Source organism: Halichoerus grypus, unplaced genomic scaffold, assembly GCF_964656455.1.
Source record: "Halichoerus grypus unplaced genomic scaffold, mHalGry1.hap1.1 HAP1_SCAFFOLD_180, whole genome shotgun sequence".
Lineage (NCBI taxonomy): Eukaryota > Metazoa > Chordata > Mammalia > Carnivora > Phocidae > Halichoerus > Halichoerus grypus.
The window spans coordinates 17,389-38,240 of NW_027555107.1; the positions used below are offsets into that span (position 1 = coordinate 17,389).

Sequence of the window (20,852 nt, forward strand, 5' to 3'; positions counted from 1 at the left end):
TAACAGAATAAACTTATGTGACTTTAAACCGCAACGTTTGTGGTCCTTTGTTACTCTCCCATCCTGTGATTCTGTATTATTTAACACCTCTGCATGATTTAGTAGCCTGTGCAGCAGCTAAAACTCCCATAGTCCCAGGGGAGTCTAGCCCATACTTGGGGGACCAGTGCCTAAGGAACTAATGGGAGCCATAGATTAAAGCAACTGCAGAAGAGTTGGGGCCTGAGGCAGTGAAGCTGGTTGCTAGAGTGATGGCTGATTACAGGGGAAGCTGTGCGTGGCCAGTGTCCTCCTTCTTCTCCTACTTCAGTCCTCGAGCTGGGCGACAGCATTCCTGAATCAGCCCTCCTTCAGCAAATGAACCCTGCCCTGAGGTAGGCCATCCCTACGGTTCTTTCTGCTCCTAAACCGCACTGCCTTTATCTGGATTAAAATAAGCTTGGGGATATTCTCTTAAATTAAAAAAAAAAAAATTATTTTGTTTTTGCTCAATTGCAAAAGTAAAATCTGTTTCTTATAGACATTTTAGAAAATAGACACTAACAAAGAAAATAATAACCAACATCCTCACCACACTAACAAAGAAAATAATAAATAACCAAAGTTCTCACCACCAAAAACTACCTGGTTCATATTTTGATAGATTTCTTTCTAGTCTTATTTCTAGTCAGTAAATATTATTTAGCAGCCTTTATCTTCCCCGTTGAAACATATTATGAACATGTTACTATCCTGCTACAGTAGATCTGTAATGGCTGAATAGTACTCTGTTGTGAGATTGAATTAGATTTTCTCTAACCATTTCCCTCATCTGGCTACTTATGCTATTTTTGTTTGTCACAGATGGGTCCTAGAAATAAATTTCTGAATTAAGAATATTTGATTTTGGGAGCGCCTGGGTGGCTCAGTCAGTTGAGCATCTATCCAACTCTTGGTTTGGCTCATGTCGTGATCTCTGGGTCTTGAGATGGAGCCCCGTGTCTGGCTCCGCGCTTGGCACAGAGTCTGCTTGGGGTTCTGCCCCTCTCCCTCTGCCCCTCCCCTTGCTTGTGCTCTCTTTCTCTCTCTCTCTCAAATAAATAAATCTTTAAAAAAAATTAATTTTGGAATTAATTGCAAGTTTGAGTGAATAAAAGAGAGGAAAATAAGTAGTGACTTTTTGGGGAAAAGAGTGAGAAGAGTCTTTATACTTCCTATTATATGTGTTAAACGAGAAAACATGCTTGCCTTCCTCTTTATCTTGTGTTAGAGAAAGAAAAAGGGCAGAAAGAGATGCTCTGGAAATGGAGTAATTTCTTAAAGAGGAAAGAAAATAGGTGAGGATATTTTTCCTACGGTATTTCGATGAATTTGTAGCTACTTCTTGGGTCAGTGCTTTCTGTTTTCAGAAAGGTGTAGCAGGGGGACTACCCTCACTGTGGCACGTTGGGAAGGTCCTTCCAAGGTCTTTCTAAAGTCTTTGCCTTTATCAGAAAAGTCGCATGCTACACCCTCGGCCAGAAATAGACTTGTGGATTTAATCAACACTGATGATCAGATTGTAGAGCTTCAAAGTAAATTTCTGCCTCAGCTGTCTACGCAGGTTGTGAGAGGCAGGACTTCCAGATTTCCACCTTGCCAAATGTTGTCATGGCAAAGCCGGGGCGACCATTGCCGCCCAGGACGGGGGTGGGGGGGTGGGGGGGTAGGCAATTCTGCCCACAACCAGCCTTGCAAACCCGAGCTGCTAAAGAGTATGTCTGCGATCAGGATCACCTGCTTCTAGCTCCTTATATATTTTAACTGAAATGTGAGGCAGGAAATGTCCAAGTAATCCGATTTCTTTTCAGTTTTCTCAACCTCAAGCCTACAAATTGGTATTCATTCTAATGATAAGAATGGCAACCATAAATACCAATGACATATTAAGTAGCTTCTAGATGCCAGGCACATTGCTGTGCTCCTCACGCGTGTGTTTTTGTTTGAGGCTTTACAACAATGCTGCTAGGAAGGTGTTATTATTCATTTATAGGTAAGAAAAGGGAGAATCAGAAAATGGTCCAAGGGCCCACAGCTGGTAAGAGCAGAGCTGGGATTTGAACCCAAGTCTGTCAGATTCCACCATTCCCAATGCTTCTGGTAGGGGGGACTCCATGCTTGGTGTCCCTGTGGCTTGAGGTTTCAGTTGGGATTTCCAGGTCCATAATTGAACCCACACATCCCCCTGCTTACCCTTTTAATGGCCCTAGGAAAAAATTTTCCAAGAAACTCAATGATACTTAGAGTCTTTCATGTTCCTCAATTGTTCCATCCTTCATTAGGTATATTGCAGGTTTGAAAAGGCAGGAATAAATTTTTTTTCTATATTTTTAAGGACATTGTTTTAAAACTGTACAGTTTCTGGATTTTTTTTGTTGTTTGTTTTGATTTACTTGTTTGGTGTTTCTTGATTTGATTAAGAATAGGCTGCATATTCCCTATTGATAAGATATACCAGGCATATTATAGACAATCAAATAAACATCTCAAGGCAGGAACCCTTGGGGAGAACCTTCCAGAAATGATCTATGTCAACATCAGCAACAGGACCAGATAGGCGCTACGTTCTGGAAATAGAATCCCCAAGCAAGAATACATAGAGAGGAGAAGCAACTTCTGAATACAGAGACACTTCCTATTTAATTCTTTTAAAGTGTGCCAGTTCATGTTGCTAGGATGTCCCCTGAAAGCAGTGAAGTGATAGAAGGAGGCTGTCTCTACCTTACTTCCTCTCTCCTCCTCCTCTCACTTTTCATTCCCCAGTGTTCTTTTGCCTGCCTTAGCCCTCATCATGCGGAAGCTGATCTTAAACATTTGGGCGAGTTGTTTCCCTCTTCTGGGCTTTTTTATCTATAAAATAAACCAGCTGATCTGCCAAGTCTTCGTCAGCCTCAATATGTTGTATTCCTATAAATGTGATCACTTTTATTTTTTTAATTAATTTATTTTTTTAAAGATTTTATTTATTTATTTGACAGACAGAGATAGTGAAAGAGGGAACATAAGCAGGGGGAGTGGGTGAGGGAGAAGCAGAGTCCCCGCTGAGCAGGGAGCCCGACGCAGGACTTGATCCCAGGACCCTGGGATCATGACCTGAGCCGAAAGGCAGACGCTTAACGACTGAGCCACCCAGGCGCCCCAAATGTGAATTGTGCAAGACTGTTGAATCCCAAAGGTGATCACTTTTAAAAAAGCAGTGTTGGGGGCGCCTGGGTGGCTCAGTCAGTTGAGCATCTGACTCTTGATTTCGGCTCGGGTCATGATCTAGGTTTGGAGATTGAGCCCACGCTCTAAATTTGGATCCACCCACGCCTGATTCTCCCAAGTGCTCTGGGACTAAACTATTCCCCAGCCATCGTTTGGCTGCCTCTTATCAAAATTTCCAAAATCTCAAAGGGTGACAACATGAGTAGATATTTCTAATGTTTTTAAGAAGGACCTAGATATAACGTCAGAGAAGAGATTATAGAAACCATCTCACCCAGTGATTTTAAAACAGTTTTAGAACAAAAAAATCTTTTCAAACAAAAAACATGACATAAGGCTCCAACACATGTAAAATCAATGAGTACTAGATGGTTAGTCTAAGTTTATCATATAAAATTCACATTTATAACCTTCAGCCATTATGAAGTGATAAGGATGAAGTTACCTTGATAATCCTCAGAATTAGGAATTATTGTAAGCAACAGTACTCCAGGGACTCAATCTTGGCTTACACTTCAGTACTCTAGTTTGTTGAGTTAAATGATACGATAAAATCTGCACACAAAAGTAGTTGAAGTCATAGTTGTTTTTAAACAGTTAAGAGGTTTTAAACAACCTCAATTCTCTTCAATTATGTAAGATAGCAAAGGAGATTCTAGCATAAGTTAATGAATATGTGGCTACTGATGTGAACTTTGATATACAAATAGACATTTGCAATTACCTGTGAAGCAAAGTTATTTAAATGAGTAAAATTACATTTTTTTTAAAAAAACAAAATTGAATGCTTCCCTTGGCCGACTTCTTGCAGCCCTTCTACAGAACCCAGACTTCAACAAAACAGTTTGAAAACTACCGATCTGGTTTCAACCAAATTGTATAGCTTCCAGGGCCTGGATGGGGGAAGTGAATTCCCCAGGGTCACACAACTAGCTTCCCTGGGGACCCCAGACCCTGACTCCAATTCCAGTGCTCCTGCTACTTCCCTGGAATGCCTCACTAACCAAGTTCTTTTTTATTAGTGGAACTTCAGGCTTTCTGACAAAACAAAGTAGAGATTTCTCCTAATTAGGGGAAAAAAGACGTCTGGGGGCAAAGGCACTGATTTGGATAGCTCCTAAATTACTTACCTGCCCTCGTGAGTGATTGAATCCTACATCTGATGACTACTGGGTTTATTTATCTGTATAAATGTACTCACACGTCTTAGGTAGTTGTAAGTTCAACACTCACACTTCTTCACCTGCTGACTTATAACAGGTGTGAAAGTCCTAAGATCCTCCTTTTTCCTGATGCTATTCTTGAATGGCCATAAACCTGCAATCGCTAGCCCAGCCCCCCTACCCCAGAATCCGTGCACTCTGGATGTGGCTTCAGAACGACAGTCAGTACTCAGACCAGGGCTACTCGGGTCCCCTAATTTTCCCTGTGGGTAATGTGCATGGGAAAAAATATCCCTCCTTTGCTGCACTATCCCATCTTCAGCCAGACTTCGTATCACCTGGATGACAGGTGGATATCGATGGACATCAATATTACCAAGCCCTAGGTTTAGCAGGGTCCTCAGACATGCTCTGGATTCTGCCCTTCATTTTCTTTCTTTTTTTTTTTTTTTAAGATTTTATTTATTCATTTGAGAGAGAGACAGAGATAGAGCACAAGGGAGAGGGAGAAGCAGACTCCCTGCTGAGCTGGGAGCCAGACGCGGGGCTCGATCCCAGGACCTGGAGATCATGACCTGAGCCAAAGGCAGATACTTAACCATCTGAGCCACCCAGGCATCCCCTGGCCTTCACTTTCTTTTGCCAAAATGCTCTCCCCCGGGGAACTATGTTTAGCTAGCTCTTGGATTTTTTTTTTTAATGAATTCTTTCCTCACAAATATCTTCCTTCATGATTTGCAAACATATACTGAATTTTTGTCAATTCACTTCAAATTTCTCTTCCTTCCTTGGCAAACTCTCCAGGACACCACTTTAATGATATATATAATGAATCCCTTAAAAGCTGAAAAACTGGGAATGCTAAAATCTAAAGACTTCAAAATAACCATTTGCTCTTGTTGCTGTCTAATAGTTAAGTGTACTTAAGAAAATTATTTTGCTCTCATTGAAGCCATTTTGGAAATTCAAGCCCTTTGCTGCTATTCTCATAGCTCTTTTATCTCTGGGATTGAGTGGCCCTGGAAGCTAAATATCTCAATAAACATGGAAAGGTCCAATTATCACAGTATTTGTAAAATGCCTCCAGGGTCGGCATGAGGTGACTCCCAGCACTTTCTTAGCATCGTGCAGAGCACATCCATGTGATCTGATTCTCTAGGCTTAGCTATATTTGTTTGTTAAATGCAACCCAGATTTATGATAATTAATGTTTAAATCCACTTTGAGATGAGAGCAACCGAACCAACACAAACTATCATTAGCAGCCATAAAAACGAGTAACGTGCATGTTTGTTTCTTCAACTCTTGTGGTTTTCCCTGATACATTTTAAAATCTCAAAGAGGTCGTGGTTATTATGAATCATCTTTTTACTACATTTTTTTATGCTGGTGAACACAGGGAAAACTTTAACCCTAAAAGCTCAAGTTGTACTTTACCCCCAGGATTAAATTGCCTTCTGAGACCAGTCACTCTGGAAGAATTTGCCCCACAGCGAGGGGTGATTCTCTCCCTGGGGCAGGAGGTCTGTGGGTGCAGCACGGCAGCGACCCCCAAACCCAGCTCACCCTCAGAACCATCTGGTTCACCTGATAAAAATACAAATCCTTGGGTCCCAAGCCCAGAGATCCTGCTTCAGCAAGTCTAGGGTGGAAACTGAAATCAGCATCAGCAATCGGATGATTCTCAGTCTGATTTCTGTGAGTATGGGAGGTAAAGTCAGCTGTGAAAACTTCAGCCCCACCTGGTCTGATCAAAGCCAGTGCTTTGGAAAGAGCACACAATTAGTCTATGCATATGTCATCCAGGGGAACAAACGATGTGTTCTAGAGTGGGCGAGAATAAAATACTTCAGTTGTAGACATAAGGGAACATCTCAGAGAACGTCAGTGTGAAGAGTGACATTCTTTCTCACCTGGAAAACAGCCAGCCACTAAATCATGATAATTATTAGCTCGGAAGCAAAACGCCTGTTGGAGGATTTATCAACAGTTACAAAAAGCCAGCAATCTTATTTTATTTTTTAAAAGATTTTAATTTATTTATTTGAGACAGGGAGAGTGCGAGAGGGAACACAAGCAGGGGGAGTGGGAGAGGGAGAAGCAGACTCTCCGCTGAGCAGGGAGCCCGAGACGGGGGCTCGATCCCAGGACCCTGGGATCACGACCTGAGCCAAAGGCAGACGCTTAACCACTGAGCCACCCAGGAGCCTCAAAAAGCCAGCAATTTTAAATACTGATTGTAAAACATGTTCATATGCCTTTTCCAAGTAGAATTTTTTTCTCAGACCTATATTCCTACACTGCAGTGACTCTAGGACAAGATTTCACAACCTCAATTGACGTTTTGAATGGGGACATTGTGCGCAGGGGACTGCCTCCTGCCTTGCAAGATGGTTAGCGGCATCCCCGGCCTCTACCACTAGATGTCAGGAGCACCTCCCCTAGTAGTGACAACCTGAAAATGTCTCCAGACGTTGCCCAAAGCTCCCGGGAAACAAAATTGTTCCCAGCTGAGAAGCGTTGCTCTAGGAAAATCATGTAAGCTCTCTGGGGCTTCTGGAACTTATAACAGAAGATGAAAAAGTAAAGGTCATTCATCGCAGTAGAATCGGACAAGACTAAAGGATCAATTATACTTGTAAAATTGAATAGCTACTTATATTAAAAAAAATCCAGATTCAATACCCACCCATATTGAAAAATAAATTTCTTTTTTTTAATTTTACTTATTTATTTGAGAGAGAGAGAGAGCACAAGAGCAGGGTGAGGAGCAGAGGGAGAAGCAGGCTTCCCGCGGAGCAGGGAGCCCGACCCAGGGCTCAGTCCCAGGACCCTGGGATCATGACCCGAGCCGAAGGCAGACGCTTAATGACTGAGCCACCCAGGCACCCCGAAAAATAAATTTCAAATGGTCCAGAGTTCTAAATGAAAAGCATTGCGAAAATATTGGAAAATATATTTATGTAAACTTGGGATAAAGAAAATTTGTCTTGGAAAAAATCGGAAAACCTAGAAGCCCAAAATAAAGGCCTCAAGAGACTTAACTCCGTAACATGTTAACATTCCTGTAAGATGAACAAGGAACTAAAGAAAAGCACCATAATCAAAATTTTAAAAGAGGAAAAAGAGAAAATATGTGTAATACATGTAACAAACTAAAGATCAATATTCATAAAAAAATGGAAAGCCCAACAAATCATTTTAAAAATGTAGAGAAAATAGGCTAATAATTTGAAAGAGCAATTCATAAAGAAAAATCAAGGAGCCAGAGCACAGGAAAATTTTCCAAGTTCGTTATAACTCAGTAGAACACAAACAAAAATTACCATATCATCTTGATCCCATCAGATTGGCAACATTAAAAAAATTTATGAAATGCAGAATCAATGAAGGAGGATGTGGAGAAACAATCATGCTCATGCCCTATTAGCAGAACTTACCCTGGGTGAATCTTTTGGGGACAATTTTGCAGTAGCTCTGAAGATGTAGAAACTATATAACCTTTGATCTCGTATTCCCCATCTTAAATCTACCCTATAAAAATACTCTCATATGTGCACACAATATGTAGATATGAGGGTATGGTATTGTTTGTAATAAATAAATATTGCAAACAGAAGAAAGTTAGCCATCAGTAAAGAATGGTTGGTGCATTGTTATATCTTGGTACGTACAACATTGTTTTTTGCAGTAGTGAAATCGAATGAGACAAATTTAAGAAAGAGAGAGAGCGCACCTGCAAGCAAGGGTGGGGAGAGGGGGAGAGAGAGAGAAAGAGAGAGAGAATCCTAACCAGGCTCCAGGCTGGGCTGAGTGTGGAGCTCCACACAGGGCTTGATCCCATGACCCTGAGATCATGACCTGGGTTGAAACCAAGAGTGGGTACCTTAACCCACTGAGCCACCCACGTGCCCCTGACAGAAAGTTTCAAAGCTATAAAGAAATATGCAAACATACACATATTTATATAAATAAATTTATTTATTCATGTCTATAAAGTTACATGCATTTGTCTGTGAATGTATAATTACATGTATATGTAAACATATAAAAAGTATCTTGAAGGTTACGCATTAACACATTAACTCCAGGAAGAAAAGTAGGATGTACATCTCATTCTATGTGCTTCATAGTGTTTTGAAGTTTTACCACAAATATGCAGTTTGCATATTATATAATTCTGAAATAAAAGCCAGGACATTGAACTCCATGATGTCAGAAGTCTGTGATTTCAGCTCTAACAAACTAGGGCTCAATTAATCTTGGCTTAATGCCTTAAGCACCCACATGTGCTTACCCCATCTGTATGCATTTTCCCATTTATCGTGGTGGTGTCACAGTTTTTCTGAGGCACTGAGAGGTGAAGGGGCTGGACAAAGATCACAGGGCCAGGAAGGGACAGGCTCGGGAGTCAGACGTGGACCAGTCTGCAAGGGATATGACCACAGGTCTCCACACTGGATGACTCCTAGTTTCTCTGGTTGTTGGAGAAACTGGTTTATCTTCTAAACATCAAGTCAGCCGGCAGGAGGCCACGGTGAGGAGCAGCCAGCCAGCATCACAGCTTCCATGACCCGCACGAAGCAAACTTGCTGAGGCATGCTCGGTGCTCCCTCTTCATACCCACCTCACCCACACAGCAGGCTGGGAAGAAGGTGCCGTTCCTGTTCATGTGTTACAAGGCGGGGGACGCCTGGGTGGCGCAGAGAGTTGAGTGTCTCACTCTTGATTTCGGCTCAGGTCATGATATCCGGGTCATGAGATCGATCCCCGAGTCGGGCTCCGCGCTGGGCGTGGAATCTGCTTGAGAGTCTCTCTCTCCCTCGGCCCCTCCCCTTGTGCTCTCTCTCTTAAAAAAAAAAAAAAGTTACAAGGGATGACACTGAGGCTCAGCAAGGGTAAGAAAGTTGCAGAGAGTCACACATACAGTAAATGTAGGACACGCCAGCCTCCAACCCCACCCACAAAGATTAACCATTAGATAACTACCCACAAATAAAAACAGCTTCGGGAGAGTTCTGGAGTCCACCTAAGGAAACTCAGCAACGCAGTGTAACAAATAACCTGAGAATAACCACACCCAAGGATAAAGGAAGACAGCCTCATTTTGCCTGCATCACTCCAGCCCCTGAGCCAGCGTTGCCCCGGGTCAGGAGGGAGCTCCCCAGCTGAGAGAATGCCCCTTGCTGAGAAAGGAAGAAGGAGGTAAGTGGGGAGCTTCCCCAGCCTTTCAGGGCACCACATCAAAGGCCTGCTTGGGCTTCACCCCACCCATTTGGCAAAGCTGGGATATTTAGAGACAGCTAGGAATGAAGAAGAAAACAGGGGCCACCAATAACAGCCACACAGCAGGGGCCACCACAGTTCCCAGGGACCGGCTCTGCAGACCAACCCAGCAACTTTTCCCACTCAAGAGACCAGTGGCCAGGGGCACCTGGGGGCTCAGTTGGTGAAGTGTCTGCCTTTGGCTCAGGTCATGGTCCCAGGGTTCTGGGATCGAGCCCCGTGTTGGGCTCCCTGCTTAGTGGGGAGCCTGCTTCTCCCTCTCCCTCTGCCTTCCCCCTGCTCCTGCTCTCTCCCTCCCCACCAAATAAATAAAAATTTAAAAGAAAGAAAGAAACAAACAAACCAGTGGCCAGCAGAGCCCACCACAGACCCCTGCAGATTTCACCAGGTTTGCTCCATAGGTATTTACATCCCCTGATACAAGCCTCCTGAGTCCCTGCTCCCCTCCGCCACCCCCATCCCCCGCCTCTACTGCACCTGCATCTCAGATACTGCAGCTGCATGAGTGCAAGACACCAGATTAGACTGGCATGGCTGACCCTTACTGCCAGGCACACGCTCAGGGCTAGTCCCTCAGCTGTGTACTTGCACACCACCAGCATGACGCAGGTCACTGACCTCCACCGCCATGCGCATGGCCAAGGGGAGACTGCAGTCATGGGAGCACACGCTGAAGGCCAAGGCCCCCACAGCTGCCAGTGAGCCCACGGCGCCCACCTACCCCCACCACTATGTGTGTGTCTGCAGTTGGCCCCTGCAACTGACATAGGCACCTGCAACTGGCGCCTACAGCCAAGTACGTGCATAACACCAGCTCCAGCCACCACTGCTGCCTACCTGATCCCTAGCCACTGGACCCATTGAGGACCCCAACAGCCCTTGCCTCCACCGCACACCCCCACAGCCCTCACCAAGGACCACACAGTTGTCGATGAGATGGACCTCAGCAGCCTGAGTCAAAAAGACATCACTCCCTGCTGGAGCTTCTACTGACACCTATCCGCACACTTAGCACCCTGTGCCATTAGACATAATATCACAGCATGCTGCAGCATGCTCCTGCCCACGGGCAAAAGGTTTCCGTCACCAAAATCGGCTCATAAAGTCTGAACAAGGTGACTGCATCTTCAAATGAACAGACACCTGTACAAGGCTACAGTGATCATGAAGAATGAGGGAAACATGACTCCTGCAAAGGCATAAGGCACACCTCCAGAACTGGCCCCAAAGAAATAGAGATCCAAGAATTGTCTGACAAAGAGTTCAAAATAATTCTTCTAAAGATACTCAGAGGGCTAAAAGAGAACACAGGTAACAATTTAATGGTATCAGGAAAACAATATAAGAACACAGTGGAAAGTTCAGCAAAGACATAGAAAATATAAAAAAAAACAAACAGAAATTTGGGGGCTAAAGAATACAATGGCTGAACTGAAGAATTCAGAAGAGAATTTGAACAAAGACTTAAACAAATAAAAGAACGAAGCAATGAGCTTGCAAACAGATCAAGTGAAATTATCCAATCAGAAGAGCAAAAGCTAAAACAACCACATCAACAAAAAAGAATAAAAAGGAATGAAGAAAGCTTATGGGACTGATAGAAACAGCATATGTGCCACTGGAGTCCGGGAAGGAGAAGGGAAGGAGCAGAATGCTTATTTAAAGAAATACTGGTGGAGAATTTCCCAAAGCCAGGGAGAGAGATGGATATCCAGGTTCACGAAGCTCAGAGGTCACTCCAAAATTTCAATTCAGAATGATCTTCCCCAAGATACATTGTAATAAAACTGTCTAAAATTAGAGAAAAAAGAGAATTTTAAAAACAGCAAGAGGAAAACAATTCTGATATAAAGGAACCCCCACAATGTCGTCAGCAGAGGTCTTAGCAGGGACTTTGCAGCCCAAGAGAGAGTGGGATGAGATATTCAAAGCGCTTAGAAAAGATGCTGCCAACCAAGAATACTTTCTCAGCAAAGTCGTCCTTCAGACAGACAAAAGCTGAGGGATAGCGGCATTACTGATTTTCATTATTTATTTGACAGAGAGAGAGACACAGCGAGAGAGGGAACACAAGCAGGGGGAGTGGGAGAGGGAGAAGCAGGCTTCCCGCCGAGCAGGGAGCCCGATGTGGGGCTCGATCCCAGGACCCTGGGATCATGACCCGAGCCGAAGGCAGACGCTTAACGACTGAGCCCCCCAAGCGCCCCAGCAAAATGACTTTTATAATCCCAGCCACTCTTCTTCTTGGGTTCTTCTGTTGATATTGTTAGAGTGTCTATCATTGCATATCCTCTGTGTTGCCATATATAAGACATAGCTTTAGAACGTCTTCATCCAAGCAGAAGGGGTGGTGCTGGCAGAACAGACAACATCTGCTTACAAGTAGTTACCTGTCAAAGGGAAAACCTAACACGTCAGTGAATGTTCAAGGTAAATGTTCGTATGTTCTGAAAGTTAAAAATGGGATCCTGCTTTGAATTATTAAAAAAAAAAAAAAGGTGAGGGAAAATTTTTTTAGGGTATGACTATTTGGTTTTAGAAATTAACCCACATTGAGGTACCTGGGTGGCTCAGTTGGTTGAGTGTCCCACTCTGTTTCGGCTCAGGTCATGATCTCAGGGTCGTGAGATCGAGACCCGCCTAGAGCTCCAAGATCAGTGGGGAGTCTGCTTGAGATTCTCTCCCCCTCTGCTTCGGCACCCACTCTCTCTCTCTCTCTCAAATAAATAAATTAATTAAAAAAAAAAAGAAATGAACCCGTTTTAGGCTACAGCTTCTTTCAACCCAGCTACCCTGGTATTGTGCCATTGTTATTTTAAAACCCTGTAGTTTTCCTTACGCCTAACATACACCTAAGTACATTCTGTTGTCTTATTTTGCAATCATGTTTTTTTTTTTTAAGATTTTATTTATTTATTTGAGACAGAGTGAGCACATGAGCTGGGGGAGGGGCAGAGGGAGAAGCAGACTCCTGGCTGAGCAGGGAGCCCGACATGGGGCTCGATCCCAGGACCCTGAGATCATGACCTGAGCTGAAGGCAGATGCCCAACTGACTGAGCCACTCAGGTGCCCCATAATCATGTTTTAAATATTTTCTCGAAACCCTACATTTTTAAATTTAACTACACTTTATTTTAGAATTTAATACCTTTATTCTAACATAAAACAATTTCTGTTTTCTTTTAAAAAAAGAAGAAGAAGAAGCATCTTGTGTTGATTAATAGAGCTGAGAGGTATTGATTGGTCTCAGAATGAGAGTCCTATATTTTCAGGCACGTCTGACAAGCTGGAAGGGTAAACCAAAAGGCCATTTGCCTGGAGGCCTGGGGTGTCCTTCGAGATACCTCTTGGTGAGAAAGGAAGGGGTCAGGCCCAAGTCTGAGTGAGCCCAGAAGTTCCAGTCATTTGATGGCAGAGGAAGTCTGCCCAGAGCACCGACTGGGACTTTGGTTAGATTCCGGGGCTCAGGCCCCACTGGACTCTGGGCTTCAGCTTACACAACCTGAAGGAACCGTTTTAATACAACTCAGTTCAGCGTTAGGGGAGTATAACACTAAGTCGAGAGCCCTTTCACGCACAACTCAAACAGAAAAGAGGACTTCTGTCCCAGCTTGAGGGGCTTTTTCATTTTGCTTTTTTTTCTTACTCTTGTGTTACTGTTTGTTTTCTGTTTTGGGGTTTTTGTCCTATTTTTGTTTTTTGTTTTTTTGGGTTTTTTTTTAAGATTTTATTTACTTATTTGAGAGACAGAGAGATAGGGAGAGAGAGAAGTGTTTTGTTTGTTTTAACAGTTTCCTTTTGTGTAGTTTTTACACACAGTACAAATTTGAGTAAGGCTACATGTTGATTATTCACTTTGTTCCTAGAAAGCTTTTCTTTAACTTCTGTCCTATTAGACCTGTTGCTTTTATGTAATTTTGATATTGAATTGATTTATACATAATGTACATCAGGGGGAGACCCCTTTTCCTAGTTTCAAGATATCAGAGTCTTTCAGATCTCCATCTTTATGTATGGACACGACAAAAAGCCATTTTAAGAGATGACAGAGTTCCGTGATAGAAACCTCTACAGATAAATCTCTGGAGATAAACACTTCCAAGTTGGAGGTCACATTCGTTGGCACATCTGAACCCCCATCTCTGTTCATAATGTTTCTGATGCTTCCCATGGCTTGAGAGTTGCTAAGGTGGTTAAAATTCTGGAGTGTGGAAGAACTGAACTTATGTCAGTTTGTTCAAATGTAGCTCCTTGAGCTAGACTTAGAATGTCACTTTCTGGCTTCCAAAATGACAGTTGTGAGCTCATAAAGTTACCCAAGAATTTGGTAGCCAATTGAACTGTATTTTCTCTGCATTATGCTTGCACCCAAAGAGGGCACAGCTCATAAAGGCTGAAAACCAAACCACCCAAAACATGGGATTCTTTCTGAACTGATCAGTTTAATTGGCATCGATTCTTTTATTAATAAATCTGTACAATATTCACAAGTTTATTAATCCAATGTGGGAGTTGATCTTACCTGAATGTATTAGAGCAAATGTGAGTAGATTATGTTTCCCAGATTTATAATGAAATCACTGAGAATAATTGTGAATCTCAAATCCAGGAGAGACGTTTTAAAGAGACAATTCCCAAAGATTGATGTCATTTCTTCTGATGGTTTACGTGGTTTTGTCCTCGAATGGGGAAGAGGACACTGAAATGTTACATTTTTTTCCATGTGGTAATAATACTAACCAACGAATTAAAACACCTGAATTTTTAGGATTGGCGTTGCCACAATCTACCCAGGTAATACTGGGCACGTCTTCACATTTCTAAAAACGAAAGAACCGAATGTGATTTCCTGGTTTTTTTCTAGCTATCTGACTTTTAAAACTCCTAAAATGTCGGTGGTGGGAGCCAAGTTTCCTTTGGAAAGTCTCACTTCGCAGACCGTCAGAGTGAGCTCAGCCGGTACTAAGGACATGGGGCTCTCTGCAGTGTTATAGACAGACGTCCCTGCTCTTCTGAACTAGGTCAGAGGGCCCCTCCTTAGCAAGCAGCAGATCAATGTGGTGGGAATGTTGAGATCAGGCCAGATTAAGAGCTTCAGGCTTTCCTCATTACACCTCTGCAGCTTAGCAGAGGTGAGGCTGAGACCGTGGGTGGTACCTTCTCACAGACTCACCTGTCCTGTTCCAGCTTCGGTTCCTTCACCAACCACATTCCAGACGTCTCTAAGTTAGTGTGGTTGCTGTTAGCTCAGTTCTGAAGAGCTGATGTGAAAGCAAAGAAATATAATACTTCAAAGAATGCTTTTTTTGTCTTAAATTCTAACACATTCTTTACTTAAAATGACAAGAAGTCTATCCTCCTGGCCTGCTTAAACAATAGTAGGGTAAGGAAGTGCTCACATTGCCACACAGTTGACCCAATTGGGACATTTCGTTTGTGAAAATAACTAGGCTGCAACTCACTTTAGTTATTGCAGATGATTTAATTGCCAGGTATTTGTCTCATTAATCTCTTGGCATTAGCTGGTGATTATAAGCCAAAATAAAACTTTTTGCATGTGTCTGTTTAGTTGAGGGACATAGAAATGGCCTAAATGTGGAAGATTTGTTTTCTTCCAATCAATGATCTCACCCATCGCTAAAAAGAGAAAATGTCCTATCATTTGTTGACATGTTAAAGAAAACTACTTATCAGTACACTGATCTGCAATAAAAGGACTGATCGGGGTGGGGGGGGGCACTTGGGTGGCTCAGTGGATGAAGCATCTGCCTTGGGCTCAGGTCATGATCCCGGGGTCCTGGGATCGAACCCTGCCTTGAGCTCCCTGCTCAGGGGGGAGCCTGCTTCTCCCTCTCCCTCTGTGTGCTCTCCTACTCTTTGTCTCCCCGCCCTTAAATAAATCAGTACAATCTTAAAAAAAAAAAAAAAAAAAAGGACTGATCATTAAAGCCTTGGAATGTGGCTATAGAAGCTTGCAATATTTGCTGCAGACTTGGTATCTTTCTACCCTCCAAAGAAAGACAAAAACTAGGAAAAAAAGAAAAAAGATCTTCCCTGTGGTTCCTATTTCCTGATGATGAAGAACAGGGGTTTTATGGGCTGTATCATATGCACATAACTCCAGGTGGCATCAAAGAAAGTTTTACACAGCCAGGAGTTGAGGGTTGGTGACTGTGAGTTCTGGGAGGACTGGGAGGGGCCTGGTGGCACTGAGACATCCTGGGCCACGTTTCCATTCTGCTTCGAGCTCTTTCCTTCCTGTCAACCAAGATTGTTGAATTTGTTTCTGAATTTAGGGGAGGAATCCTGGACGGAACATATAGGAAACAGCTTTTAAAGCTGTAGATCCTTCTGACATTAGGATTAGTGGTGATACTGCCAGAAAAAAAAATAAATGCTGATGTTGGATCTTGCCAAAAATCTTGTCAAGAGTGTGGATTGTCTCACACAGAATGGAGATGCGGCTTCTGATTCTGGTGGCGTATTTGTTCCAAAGAAATGTGAATTCAGGATGTATGCCAACTAAAGCCGTGGATCCAGAAGCTTTCATGAATATTGTAAGTTGGGATTTTTCTGTGTTTGGGGGGAAATGAAGTCGTTCACATGCTAACTTGTGCATCTGTGTATTATCTGCATTATATATTATATTTCTATGTGGTGGTGATTTTTGCTAGCAGAGCATAGTTATAAATAAGCATGTTGTACTGGGAAGAATGCTAACCTGGGTATGTGTCAACCTTCGTCCTCCTTGAACAAATTCAGTAAACTCAGGTGAATGACTTAATCCCTTTGCCCCAAGCGCAAGGTAATCTTTCTTGGATTCTTCGGTTCATTCTACGAGCAGAGAAATCATCGTGGCATCTTGAGCCACACCCAGGCCCTTGGCAATTCCACTTTATCTGTGATTTTTATTCCTTTTCTACTTGCTCAGTCCTCCCTTCCTACTGTCAGGACGCCGGCTTCTAGTAGCATCTGTCCTCCATAACCTCTTTTGGACTGGGACCTCAGTTGACTGGCCTTGGTAAAATCTAGAGGGCCTCATGTACGTAAGGCTCATGAACGATGTGACATCTTTTTAGGTATCCCAGAGTGCTGGGCTTACTTTCAAGTTCTGGGTTGAGTTTAGGAATGCCCACCATATAGTTATACTTACCCCTTGGCAGACACGGTGATCGAAAGCTGTCAAGGTACGGCCCAGTATCATCCCCATTTTTCAAATCAAGGACCTGAGAATAAGGGGCTATAAGCAACTTAAGTTAGGCCACGCCACTGGCAGGTAGCAGAGCCGCAATTTAGAGCCGGGCCTGCCTGGACACAAAGCTCATAATTGTAACCAATGTGCAATCAACCCTCCCAGGTGAGGAGAGGCTCCCGCCAGCTCACTGGCCCTGGGAAGATCCCACACACATTCCTCTGAGTTATTGCATGGAGGCAATGTCTTCAGCTATAGGCAGAGCCGGTCTCCCCGAACCTCACCTACTGGGTGTGCCCAGCACTGGGTGCTGTTGGGTCTTCAGGAGCCCTAATACCAAAACCCATTAAATCAGACTCTGCCATTGAGTGTTTATGCCTGGAGAAGCAAAGTAAAATAGGAAATCCATATAATTACTGGGATACATTCGATGAAATAGAATACGAGTGGTTCAGAGCCTGAATGGGTTTGATTCTGTAGATGGATTTCTATGGATATAATCTATCCTATATTTCGGGATACAACTGGCTTCTTGCTTGTTTCTTTCTAGCTAGTGTTAATTGAGCACCTAACAGGCCCTTGATACTGCGCTAGTCAGTGAGATTCCAGAGAGATCTACGAATGCCAAAAGACCCCAGTTCATGGAACTTAGGGTCCAACAGGGAAAATAGACCCCCAGTTACTAATTACAAGAGCAGTGAAATCGAGGAAGAAAATGTAGATGAGGGGGACATAATCCAGGGAATTCAGGAAAGTTTTTCTGGAAAAAGATCTCTTAAGCTGAAGTCTGCAAATAAATAAGAGTTACTTGAGAAGGTGGGGGTGATTTTTAATTCTAGTAGTCACTGATGCTCATTGAATGCCTACTACATTCCAGGTAACCTAGTGAGTATTATATATGTGCATTGTCTCTTCACATTCCTTGCCAGAACCCCATGGAGTAAAGACCATTGCTATACCTGACTTGCAGATGAGTAAGTTGAGGAACAGGGACAGGTTAACTATTTTCCCAAGATCACATAGCTAGTTTGTGTTAGAACCAGGATTAAAACTCAAGCAGGGAGACCTCAGGGCCTTTCTCTTAACTACTATGCCCCTTTTCCCTTGCACTACACTAGGCATTTCACCCCTGGCTTTCTCCTCTCTCGGTCCTGTTAAAGCTGAGAGAAATGATTCCTTCCTCGGGGTGATGAGGGTGGGTGGGAATAGGGAGGTTACTGAAAAGATTTCTGAAGCTTCATATTTTACAAAGAGTTTCCACATGTTATGACTGGGTAGAGTAGAGGTCCTTAAACAGGGATCCATATATAGGCAACCAGGAATTGGGAACCCCTGAGAGTAAATAGAAAAAATGTGTCTGTGTGTCCATGTGCATATTCATTTTTATAGTTCCCCTCAAATTCCCTGAGGGATCCCTGACCTAAAAATGTTAAGAGCTACCACTCTTGAATCTGTGATTCTCAGAGATGAAAAGAATTGTAGGGAATGTGTGGTCTAAAGGTTCTCATAAGCTGTCCTAGGAAGAACGCCTCAATGGGTGCATTATAATTACCTGGTCCCTAACCTGAAATGAGCCCAGGAATCTGGAGGTTTAAGTGCCCCCAGATAATTCTGGCATGCACACAGGCTTTGGAATCAGTCTTCTGGTCTAGTGGTTTTTAAACATTACAGTGAATCAGAATTTCCAAAGGAGCTTATTAAAACACAAATTGCTGGGCCCCATCCTCAGAGTTCCCAATTCAATCAGTTTGGGTGGAAACTGATCATTTGTATCTCTAGCAAGGGCCCAAGTGATGCTGAGCCTTTTGGTCAAGGGCTCACACTTTGAGAACCATTGTTCTAGTCTACATTAAAGGCAAAGAAAGTGAGTACTAGAGAGGGCTGGCTAGTTTTTCTAAGATAACATGAGTAACGAGGGAAAAGATGGGACCCCTTTCTATATCTTCCAGAGTCAAGGAAGCTACTTGTTACTTTTGGATCACTGAGACTATAGCCATACAGAACTGAACTCAAAAGACACTGCTTTTTCCTTAGAGCGAAATCATCCAACATCAAGGCTACCCTTGTGAGGAGTATGAAGTTGTGACAGAAGATGGGTACATCCTTTCAGTTAACAGAATTCCTCAAGGCCCAGCGCAACTTAAGAAGACAGGTATGGTTCACCCCCATGCCATCCCAACATGGCAGCCTTCTCTATAGTAATGATTTCCTTGTGATTTGAGTGTGTAGAGGGGAGTCTGGGTTCTTGTTATAGACTGGGGCCCATTGTTTGAGCCAAAGATAGCTTCACTCCCCCATCCTCCCCATCAACACCACCCCATTTATCCCAAATATCCTGAATGATTTCAAAGAAACGTAACGTTTGCTTTAAAACAAAAAAAGACCTTCAAGAAAGGTCCATTTCTTGACCCTTTCTAGCACTTAACCCATTCCTCAAACCCCTCTTATATGGATATTCTAGAATATCCACTGATGGTCTCTTGAACAGACCATATCAACCCTTGCTCATGAAGAATGCAAACTCCAACACGGCACCCGGCGCCCACCCCTGCATACTCTGTATTCCCCAGCCAAATAGCACTTTAAGTATTTGAGATGTTGCTCAGCTTTTCACTGAAGTTTTTTAAGCATCAGGCAATAGATGTACATTTTTAATTTTCTGATACATTTCTTCAATTCATATAGTCCCATTTTTTGTATATGGGATTTTCAGCTATTGCTGGTTTTTGAAAAATATTCACATTCATTACCAATGAAAGTGTTCTGTATTCCTTTGAATACTCTAGCTCTACATTTATAGCAGCAACTACAGTATTTGTCATGAGTACAGATAACACAATTTCATACTATGTTCTTTCTAAAAGCCGGCTCTGATGGCTTGTGCTTTATTTGCATTAGTTTCTCTTAACTTCCACAATAATCTGAAGAAACTGCCACTCACAGAGGTTAAGTAACTTGTCCAGAAGGTCTATGCTAGCACTTGCTAGAATATCGCAAAACCCGCAGTCACATCAAGACCTGTCTGCCACTCTAGCCCATATTCTCAACTAGGACCAGAGACTGCCGGGCAAACGCTATCATCTTTGGCATAAACAAGCTTCGGGGTTCTGTTTTATTCCAGTTTACACGTGTGCAGCTTTTTGAAAACCAGCTTTTTTTTTTATATCAGCTGCATAGCTGTGCCTTCCGTAGGTCCAGCATGCTCCAGCCTCAGTGCATTTGAAGCAGCCCCTTGCCACCCAGTAGAGTCCGGCCCCTTATCCTGCTCCATTCCCTACAGCACTTACCACCTGGCAAGATAGGTAATTTGCTGGTTTATCATCTGTCTCCCCCAACCAGAATGTAAACTCACTGGGAGCTGGGACTTGATTTTGTTGCAGGCTATATACAGCCAGTGCCTAAAAAAACGCCACGCACATTCTAGGTGCCAATAAATATGTGTGGAATGAACGAGTGAACGAACGAATGAACGAATGAATGAATGAATTTTATACAAATAAACAGAGAGCCTGGAGATGCAGAGAGAACTTTTCAGTGAGCCCCACAAATCCTAGGAGGTAAGCAAGGCACAGCTCTCCCAAGCAATCGAATGACTGTGGTGGTGCCCGAGCTCACAGGTCACCTGCACCCCTATTCATGGATGGAGTTTCTATTCTCACATCCTGTTTACTTACGCTGTTCACTTATAGCCCCAGAGTTTGGGAGCTCAAGGTATCCATCCATCTGCCCTTTTGGTCCAGTTGGTGCAGAATACTCCCCTCTAGTGGCCAGTGTTGTTCCTGCACTCCTGTCGGCCTCTTCAAGGACCCAGTAGGTTGGGTTGTATCCCGATCCCCTTCGCTATAAAGAAAGATGTTCTCTTCTGTCATCACAATACATTCAGCAAGAGTAGAAATTAACATTGATTGATATTAGTATCTACTGCACAGCCCATATTCAAATGTTTTCAGTTATACCAGTCCTTTGTGTTTGCTTTTCTTCCTGG

General features: G+C 43.1%; 1 protein-coding gene across 3 annotated transcripts; it reads left to right on the top strand.

Annotated features, from left to right (window-relative positions):
- Positions 1-8,862: 8,862 nt before the first annotated feature.
- On the top strand, positions 8,863-19,194 carry LOC144380797 (lipase member M-like). 3 transcript variants are annotated; one of them, XR_013444995.1, is made up of 3 exons: positions 8,863-9,593; positions 15,972-16,232; positions 18,902-19,194. XR_013444995.1 is itself a non-coding variant. In XM_078065594.1 (3 exons), exons 1-3 carry the CDS (start codon positions 9,565-9,567, stop codon positions 19,064-19,066), a joined length of 300 nt encoding a protein of 99 aa, XP_077921720.1. In that variant the 5' UTR covers positions 8,863-9,564; the 3' UTR covers positions 19,067-19,194. The 3 variants fall into 3 exon arrangements, 1 of the variants encoding a protein (XP_077921720.1); XM_078065594.1 differs by having other exon boundaries at positions 16,127-16,232; XR_013444996.1 differs by lacking the exon at positions 8,863-9,593 and adding an exon at positions 12,643-12,741.
- The last annotated feature ends 1,658 nt before the right edge of the window (positions 19,195-20,852 follow it).

What these genes read in the sequence shown, in the direction of transcription:
- LOC144380797 (XM_078065594.1), top strand. Translation starts at nt 9,565, where the DNA reads ATGCCCCTTGCTGAGAAAGGAAGAAGGAG. An exon ending in GCTGAGAAAGGAAGAAGGAG is followed by an intron (nt 9,594 to 16,126) that starts GTAAGTGGGGAG and finishes TGTCTCACACAG; the next exon opens with AATGGAGATGCGGCTTCTGA. An exon ending in CAGAAGCTTTCATGAATATT is followed by an intron (nt 16,233 to 18,901) that starts GTAAGTTGGGAT and finishes CTTTTTCCTTAG; the next exon opens with AGCGAAATCATCCAACATCA.